The sequence below is a fragment of the Montipora foliosa genome, chromosome 8 (genome assembly GCF_036669935.1).
Source record: "Montipora foliosa isolate CH-2021 chromosome 8, ASM3666993v2, whole genome shotgun sequence".
Taxonomy (NCBI): Eukaryota; Metazoa; Cnidaria; class Anthozoa; order Scleractinia; family Acroporidae; genus Montipora; species Montipora foliosa.
Genome location: NC_090876.1, coordinates 21052872 through 21062871, shown reverse-complemented (window position 1 = coordinate 21062871; position 10000 = coordinate 21052872). Strand labels below are relative to the sequence as shown.

General features: G+C 38.7%; 2 protein-coding genes across 2 annotated transcripts in view; both read left to right on the top strand.

Annotated features, from left to right (window-relative positions):
* The window catches only part of LOC138012550 (neuropeptide FF receptor 1-like), a 17796-nt gene extending 16405 nt beyond the window's left edge, over positions 1 to 1391 (top strand). The window contains exon 7 of the mRNA XM_068859354.1: positions 848 to 1391. Coding sequence (XP_068715455.1) covers positions 848 to 1279 — 432 coding nt within the window. The 3' untranslated portion in view covers positions 1280 to 1391. The remainder of the gene's footprint in view (positions 1 to 847) is intronic.
* Positions 1392 to 4731: 3340 nt separating this feature from the next.
* Positions 4732 to 10000, top strand: part of LOC137967388 (neuropeptide FF receptor 2-like) — a 39399-nt gene continuing 34130 nt past the window's right edge. Inside the window, exon 1 of the mRNA XM_068813926.1 lies at positions 4732 to 4835. The gene's annotated coding sequence lies outside the window, so the exon portion shown is untranslated. The remainder of the gene's footprint in view (positions 4836 to 10000) is intronic.

Sequence of the window (10000 nt, the reverse complement as noted above, 5' to 3'; positions counted from 1 at the left end):
AGGTCTCCCGCTCTTATTTTATCTATTACATATCCAACGCGCGCTCATGGAATAATTGTTAATTAGCACGACTCGTTCGCCATTAACATTTGTACACTGCGCCACCGTGATAAGTATAGGGCAACTGTAACACGTCACATGTACACCAACTGTATTCAAAATGACAGCTCGTGGAAAATGTAATAAGTAAAAAGAAGCAAACTAATATTCAATTTTTTTCAGAAGTATAATGGAGGGGTACGAGAGAAAATGAGGGGACAGAGAGGGAGGCTCAAGGCGTTGGCCGGGATATGTTATGTCCACGAAAGTTACTTTTAGACGAGCGGAAGTCTTTGTTCTAGCGAACGTCTGTCTTCCGAGACGTCCGCATGCAGTCTTGCCTCGCTCTCAGGTTCTTAGTGAAAAGAGAAAATGACGGCGCACGTGGAACGCTGATGAATATTTATTTTCTTTCAAACATCGGACCGAGGTTGGCCTGCATGCGGACGTCTCGGAAGACTTCCGCTCGTCTAAAAATAACTTTCGTGGACATGACATATCCCAAGGGCTGGACCGGGAGCCTCCCTCTCTGTTTTCTCATTTTCTCTTGAGGGGTAGCTTACGTTTCCATTACATTTAAACGTTCTTCGATTCGAGTAGCGGTGATATGTGTCACTGTTAGTTTGAAATAAAGAAGAAATCAAAATAAATGCAAGCATTTCTTATGCCATGATGATATGTAACATTCAATCATCTAGTCTAGCAACAACAACGACAAAAATCAAATTAAAGAAACTAAAAAATATATATTAACTCTGATGTTTACATCGAAACCTTATGCCAAGGTATGCCATTTATTTCTACACAGGGTGTGGTGAAAGTAAGAAAGCGTGTCACATTGATGGTTTTGATCGTCACCACCACGTTTGAAATCTGCTGGATCACAGACACTATTATTCACTTGTTACAGAATGCAGGCATCTTTCCTCGGGACTCTTATGCGATTCCCATAGCTCACACCTTAATATTGTTTAGTTCTGCAATTAATCCGTTCATATATTCACTGATAAGCCAAAGATTCAGAGAAAAAATGAAAGGAATGTTATGCTGTGGTTTACGCTCATCTAGAAGGAGTGTCCATACTGCAGAGTCGGCCTTTGTCATGCAGATGCCTTACAGTGTCAGCCATCCGCTACAGCCTGCAGAAGAGTCTCTTGAAATGACTTCAGGATCCTTATGCACTGCTCCAAGCTTGCAGTCTTCCGCATCATTTTCAAAAGCGACTGTGACACGAACTTAGAAATTTACATTGCTGAATCACTTTCTTTTGTTCGTGGTTTCGTAGCTGGCGATGGTCTCGACATTGAACTGAATCACCCTATAAGGGTCTATGCATAGTTTCAGTTCTCTTATTAATTAATTATATGCTCAACGGAGTATCGCGTTTCTGATTGGTCAGTGACGAATGCATAAATATGTTAAAAAGTGCAAGGAAGGTTATGAAGTGCAACACGGAAGTTGCTATGGAAACACAGAAATTGAGTAATTTTGTGTGAGTATGTAATAAATAACAAATCGTATGAACTTGCTCGTGCATTTCATGATTTATGGCCACTCATGATGTTTTGAAAGTTCTCAAATAGACCATATTTTGCCTCCACTACTCAACCGGACACTCAAGCTGGGTGATATATGGGCGCTTTGGCCAGCAAAGCCACCTTGCAATTTATTAAGCATTGGAATAGGTACAAAAATATTAATAAATCAATTCCAAAATAAAGAGAAAAGCAATGCAACAGAGCCGGACACGAAAAGCCATTAAAAAACCAGCAGGTGGAAAAAAGCGGCGAACGTGTACCCCAGAGCAAGGCAGTGGTGCGACCCTCAGGGCTCTAGGGTATTCTACTTGAAAGACACTACTTACAATGTAAATGAACGCTATCATATACCCCGCCTAACGAAGGCATTAAACACTAATTCAGCTCAATAGGACAAAAAACGAAGCAGGACTTGTGCTCGCAGCGAAGGCTGACCGTAGAATGCTTCACTCTCTAAACGATCGCCAAATACAAACCACGATCACGTGGCACTCTAAGCGCCTGCTGCTCACAACAGGGCCTCTGCTACGTGACTGCAAAATATCAATTTATGCTAGTCAGGGTTATAACAAATTACATTTTACAGTTGTGGCTAAGTTACCTGGCCTAAGAATGGAAGAGAGGCTTCTGGTGACCCTGTTTGATACAAACCTTTGTCCCTTTCTTAAAGTTAGAGCGAGTTTCAATCGACTGTCGTAAAACCAAAACCAAAGTAATTGCTTTTATTTGGCTAATCAAAAGGGACGGAGACAATCCAGTAAGCCAATTAAAACTTGAGGTAATTATAAGTAGCCGACACAAAGGGCGAAAAAATGTGCACGCGCGAGCCACGATTGGTTTTGGTTTCACTTTTAATTGGTTGAAAAAGTGGCGCGAGAACTTTGAACCAATCACGTGCACTGAGTTAAGTAACGCAAACCAAAGCAATTTGCTAATTACTTTCGACACTCAATTAAAAAACGCTCCAATGTAGACTAATTAGAAATACAAAAACATCATTTACACTATAAAGGCAGTGAGGTCTGTCTCAATAGAGGTTTTGCACTGCAGCCATGTTGCATGGCAGGAACAACAGATTCTTTTTCCCATGGGAACAAATGTTCTTTCTAATGCAAAACATTTTCATTGTTCCTGCCATGCAACATGGCTGCCGTGCAAAACCTCTATACAAAGTCACCGGGATCCTCGCAGCCACTCATAGGCTAAGACATCGAGCAAACAACTGTAAAATGCCCTATTGCACTTACATACGGCTAATGAATTTTGAGAACTTTCAAAATGTCCCTTATGCCCATACATCTCAAAATGCACTCGCGTTCATACTTAGTATACTTATTAGATGAAAACCTTACTCAGAGCCACATACAGTTGAATCGTTCACAAAACTATACTACAGAAAAGAAAGGCTGGGAAAACAAAGAGAATGAGTCAGAGTGACAACAAAAAAAAAACAAACAAGCAAGAAACAATAGCCTTTATTCACGATAGCGGCCATGTTGTTTCTCAAATTGTCATGCAAATTAGCCACGTGTTATGCTAGGGGGGCAAACATTGGAAAAAAGGGCAAATTGCGGGAAATCGGCTCGTCGAAATATTGAAATAACATTGCTAAAAGTACATTTTAGAATTTAAAATTAAGTACCTTTTATAGTAATTTTATATCATTTGATGGCCATTAACATTTTGACTTTCTACTTCGTTATCTGTTCATTTTTCACTAAAAATAACATCGAAGTAATTATGTTATTACTTAGGTTATAAACATTCAATGAACGTGAAACAAATCATCTGTGTGGCTAAGATGTTCGTTATAACCTCTCGAACTTGTGTTGTTTGCCCCCTCAGAAGTGAGTAGCTAATTTGCATGAAAATAGCAAATCCAACATGGCGGCCATCGTGAATAAGGTCTATTAAAGCAGCTCATTTTTTGCGATTGAAAATTGAACCACTAAACAATTAATTAGTGCATTTTTATTACGTATGGGCTATGCATAGTTATCAAACCCATTCTGTGTTGAGAATTTTTTATGCTTAGCCCAGCTTGTCTTCTTGATAAATTCTAACATTCACAAATTTCAATTTGACGCAAAAGAACCACTCCATCTGCTTTTAAAAGGATAGTCAGCGATCAAGGAAGAAGACCCTTGATAAAAATGTATGTAGCGTACACTGTAATGCATAGGATATTTTTTCCGATGTAGACTCGAAAAAATTCCGGGTGTTCCCTCACAGGAGTCAAACCTATCACATGTTTATTAGCTGTTCAGATACTCTATCAGTGAGCTGTAAAAGATGTGTGGAAGCTAAGGAAACGAAGGAAAGGAGCTTTATTTAAGTGTCTAGTCTTCTGGCACTGGAGCACTATTTGTAGTTCGTGACTCTTCATGAAGTGTGCCTGTGCCATAAAACAAACATTAAATTATTCCTTTTGAACAATACAATAACCCTGTTTTGTTATTTCAAGAATTACGTCAAAGCTCTCAAAGTGCTTCCTGATGCTGGAAAACGTACCGTGAACCGATGAAACAAACTTGTCCTTGATAGAGAAGTAGCAATGATTAAATGAGTAACTTGAGCAAGTTACATCTTCCAAACGAGCTCGGTGACCCTATTTATATTTTACTGCACATTTCGAGTCACCGTACTGTAGGGAACAATCGAGAAAAGTTTAAAGAAAATCTTACGACGACTTCTATCACTGAGGAATCACCTTAAAAAGTAAAATCAAAGACACACTGCCATTTGCTAGTTGCATTTTCCCGGCGATTGTCATCGCATTATCACAGAGGCCTCTGTTATTGCCGCGGCCAGGGTTGTTGGCATTTCCGATGTCTGGTTCATTGCCGTCCTCTCGTAGTTTGCATATACCACTACTCCTGCTTTTGCAATTTTTTTTATTTCCCTTGATTTTCCCTTTTCTATATTTATTACTTTCAACTTTAAACCAAATTTTGATAATAATTAAAAAGTGAGCCCTACGTTTGTTTCCCGAATACTAATTATCTATTTAATTAAACAAACCATCCAGTCATCATCACCAAAAACAACATATGGGTCAATTAATGACCGGATTGGTCAATAGCCTGTCGTTGAAAGGCGTTATGCAAAGCAGAGGTAATTGCCCTCAAACATTTTGAGCGTGAAATATATTTTCCGTAAAAGTGCTCCACATTTAAGCACAAAAACTTCTTCTGCTGTATAGAATTGATATCAGGGAAGTTTCCGGTCGACTTATATTTCTACGATTCAATTCAAAACGTGAGTGATAAGCCTAGAATATGTTAATTATGAACACCACTAAAAGTAACCATGAGGTTTTTCAAATTAATATAATGGCCGTTTTTATGCTAGAGACGTTAAAGTCGTCAAGACGCATTTGACGTCTGAGACGTTAAAGCCGTCTGGTATAAAAACGGAACGCATAAAAGTAGACAAATCAACGGACAAAAACAAGATTTTTCTAAAAAAATGACTAGTTTCTATTATCGGAAGACACTGGGCATGAGCAAAATTTGGCACCAAATAAACGTTAACACACGAATATATGAGCAAATAAACTTGGCGGAATTGCAGCTTCTCAAATTTATGTCTCGACGTCGCCTGGAAGGACAGATGCAAATATTTTTTTTGACAGAAATCAGTCTAGAAATCAGCATTTTCTGGCGATGGACGAGAAACTAGATTTAGCCTCGGCGCATGGCTTGTTTGTCTTGTCGACCAAGAGAGCAAGGAAGGAACGAAGTGCAGATTAACAAAGGACTCAGGGCTAAATGCGTCCAAGTTAGGGCGTCCCGTTTTTATACTAGACGCATTTAACGTCTGAGACGTTAAAGTCGTCTGTTAAGTGCGTCTGAACGACGCACTTAAAACAAGACGTTAAAGTCGTCAGTCTTATTTGCGTCTGTCTTATTTGTCGTTTTTATACTAGACGTTAAAGTCGTCTTGAGACGACTTTAACGTCTCTAGCATAAAAACGGCCAATATCATAAAAAGTTGCCCTAAATCATCACTGAAGCAATAGCTCACTTTATTAATTTTGTTTAATTAACGATGGATGGGATTTCCAAAGCGATAAAAGCACTTCTTATATTAAGTGTTCAGATCTGCTGAAGCGTTTCTGGAGGACTTTAACAAGATGGTCAATAGTTGTTTTCGGTCGAATCCACTTAGGTGTGTTCACTTGCCTTACTAAATAATCATGGCTTTTAAACTATAGTGGCAAACGTCTTCAGAAAGTTTTATAATTTTTTTAGATTTTCAAAAAACATTATGAAGGTTTTGGTCTTTAAATTTGCAAAAAAAATATATATATTCGCAACAACGACTTTTTCTTTGGATAACATGGTACGGATGAAATATCCGAGCTTTTGAAATTGAGGCTATCAAACAAGAACGGTTGGCACAGTTTATGAGCAAGATAATATTTCAGTTTTTTAAGAGATGATTTGATGCTTTGCTCATTGGTTTATTCTTTGCATATTAATTTTTCGAGTATTCTCTCGTATAATTTTTATTTGCGTTATGTTGACAGCAAATTCAGTCCTTCGGAAACTGTCCGCCAACACACTCTTTGCTCGCTTTATCGCCCTGGCAATCTTGACACATCTTATTCCCTTGCTTTGAAACGATATCTTATCCTTAAATATTTTTAAACTTAACATAATAACACATTCCGTCATAAGTTAAAACATAATTTACTGTGTGAGGAGAATACGCAAACACATTAGTTATACTGCGAAACAGTACTTGCAGCTGAATCGATAACTGTTACGGCTTCCCGAAATTTCCATATTTTACCATTAAAACATTCTCCTTGACTCTGAAAACATGGATATCAGACCGCCGTGTCGGCACGTCACACATCGAATTTAAAGACATTTCCTAGAAGTGTGCATCGGCTGTAAATCCATTCCGTGAATTACTTTAGGTGTTGTGAAGGACTTGATTGACCATACTTATTAAAAAAAAAGGAAAAAAGAAAATGAGGCGACACACAAATAAGAAAATATTAGGTCCAAGTACCTTACAAGCCACAAAAAAACCAACAACAATCTTTTTTCCTCGGTACAAACACACAAAAAAACAAGCTAAAACAGACCTCTCATATTATGGTATGGTGTACAAAATTGCCCGCAAACAGTGCAATTTCGTAGCTATACTATGGCCAGACAGAGAAATCATTAAAAAAGCGGGTTTCAGAGCACGTGCGAACCATTTCCCCGAATCATCACAATCAGATGGCTTTTGACAACGTTAAAGTCGTGGGGCTTGAACCGGCCACATTTCTACCAACCTTGAAGCTTATATCAAACGGGAAACGAAAAAAAGGAGAAAGGATAATAGAAATGGAGAAATAAGAAGAATAAGAAAGCCGAAAGCCAAAAAGAAAAAGTTGACACAGGCAGTGGCAAGGATAGCCAATGAAGTATATCGGAGGAAAATTACGCGAAAATTAACAAAAACAAAACAAAGAAAATATTCGAGAAGCTCAAGGAGTAAGCCGAAGATCCACTAACAGAAACGTCAACTGGTGAGGGCGAAAGACAAATGGCTGGAAGAATTAAAGTGCCTCTGAAAGTAAAACTAGACAGAACTAGGAGGAAAGATGGAAAGAGAAGACCAAGGAAGGTTTTACAGCAGCACTGATGCAAAACAAGAAAAGAAAGAGGAATTTCCCGGTATAGAATTATTCGTCACCGTACTTTTGGGCAGACATATGGGGAGATGAAAACGAGGCACCACACAAACCATGGACACAGTGACACAGCAGACTTGGAAAAAGGTAACAGACACTAACGAGATTTAGATCATCGAGAAAGGACTGTATTAAACCATAAGGAAAATTAAAAGAAAGAAATGTTCAGCATCTGGTATCGATGGTATTCAAAATTATTGGTGGAACTGGTTTACCGGTGCGGGAAAGTCAGTGGTAAAGTGTATGAACTAATGGATAGATGGCCTGAAAAATTCAGGACTTCAAAAATTAGTTAATTGAACCCGTGACCTCGCCATACCAGTGCGACGCTCTAACCAACTGAGCTATGACGCCACTAACGAAAGGAGCTGGTCATTTGTGGGTTCTAATGTTCCCGTGATGAATGAATCAACGATGAAATGATATATAAAATGAATCATATATTGAACTGCGGATATGAAATCAAGTGAAGCTATGATCCTCGCATTGCGTTCATAACCACGAGGATCATAGCTTCACTTGATTTAAGTGATTAATTTGTACAGAAATTAGTGATTGCTAGCCGTAGGTTCCTCTTCTATCGGCGAACCTAATGCAAATCCACCTGCTCCAGAGTGCAATGTCATTTCTTGAGCACACAATGTCTGGATTGGCTGAGACCAATCAGATATCTAGTTTCCTCTGTTTAATGCATTTTATTGCGCAATGAGATTATAAAACTGATCAAAAAGTGAAGGAAAAAAAAACATTGTTGCAAGGAACTTTTTTATTGACTTTCAAAGAGAATTGGTTTCGAGGATTCGACTGCAGATGTTTTATCTTTTCGAACGGGCTATTGTTCGAAAAGGTAAAAGATCTGCAGTCGAATTCTCGAAACCAATTCTCTTTGAACGTTAATAAAAAGGTGGACTGAAGAGGTTGAAAACCAGTAGGCGAGTCCAATATTTAGTAATTGCTGCTTTTTAAAAACGATTTTGTAGCTTGAATGAGAAAACCTATTCCATTTTGTCCATCGTACAATAAGATCTATACACCTGTTTGGTTTTGTAGCGGTTCACTTTCGATACGGAGTATGGTGAGCCTTTAACTAAAGCCTCGGGTATTTAATTAATGTATCTACTTGGTTTGAGATACCCTACCTATCTTTTTGACAGCTCTTTGGCATCCAATGAAAAATTTTCATGCTCTAAAAGTAGCAGATAATGCCACAAAAAAGTTGTAAAGGGCATTATATTGTTGTTGCCGTTTTGACGCTCTTAATTAAGCGGGTATTCCATCACGTTTTAGTTGCCTGAGGGCATAAAACCTACTATCAATATTAGCATTCTCACTATCTCGTCTCACTGCACTGCCCAAGACAATTCATTCAAAATAAAGCCGTGAGGCTGTTGGACAACTTGACCTGGGGCCCGTCTCTCGAAAGTCCCGAAAATGTTTCGGGCCCGAAAAGCCATTTGTGAAACTGCTAACGGCTTATTTTGGAGAGCCGATCTTTTAACGTGTTTTTAAGGTAACAAAAAGAAAAATAGCTGTAAAGCTTGACGACTTCAATCCTCTCCGTTCTTGAGATACAAAGGGAATTCTGACACCCGAAAATTGCCCGTAAAGTTTCGGGACTTTCGAGAAATGGGCCCCTGCCCTGATAGCAATTAGGGGAACTGGTAACTATTGCAGTACGAACTTGACGGGGCTTAGGCACATGTCGTAAGAAACTAACAACGCAATGATTTTTCATGATGCTTACTGACTTTGTTCGCTGGCATCCCGGTATAAAGAAGTGGAAACCTTGTTGGTCTCCCAAAACTAAGCTTTCGCCTGAGATCTTACTTGTTAAGCCACATTTTTGGTTGTATTTCCGAAAAGAAAAAATAAAAAACATTGCCGGTGATCCCTTGTCAAATTAAAGATGTTTTAATCCACACTCCCGTTGATATGCCACGAACGAGTCTAATTTTGATGCTGGCGGAATCGATACCTAACAACCAGAGAAGTATTGTAGTAATTAATGCAGTGTTTCGATCTAGATTCCCGCCCTTTATTAAGACCATGAGGATTAAGGGTAAATAATTGCGCAGTCCAATAGGCCTCCCTAGTGAGTAACAACTGTTCAAGATGTAAAGAATTTTCAAAAGACCTAATTTGTTCGATAATGATGAAATTGATTTGTGAAATTTCATGTTCAGAGTTATTATAGTGGATAGCCAATTCACAAGTTCTTTTGTTCTTCAGCATGTTCGACTTGTGGTTACGGAATCTTACTTTAAATTCAGTCGAGGTGGAGCCCACATATTGCAGGTTGCATTTGGCACAAGTGGCCAAATAAATAACATTTTTGCGATGAACAAGAAAGTTTTTGTTGAATGGAATAATGACGACCAGTATATATATATAAACGAATAGACTAAGATGAAGTTGCTTCGCTTATCTTTGGAGTGCTCGATGCAAGAATTTTGCAGAGCAAAATACAAATGTAAGAAGGAAAGTGTTACTAGTTACTCGAGTTTCACGCTCAAGGCGATCATCAGACTGATCATTGTCTACGAGAAGATGTCATATATAAGTGTTCAAATTTAGGAACGGTTGTAGCGACGCTTCCGGTGATTGGTTGTCGTGAAAAACTTGTTTTCATGGCGGCATTTCGTTACCAGCTCAGATTTCTTGCTCAAGAGAAAGGCGTTTTTTGCGCTCAAGATGCAAAGTTTTTCAGATAAACACAGGTTGCAGCGAG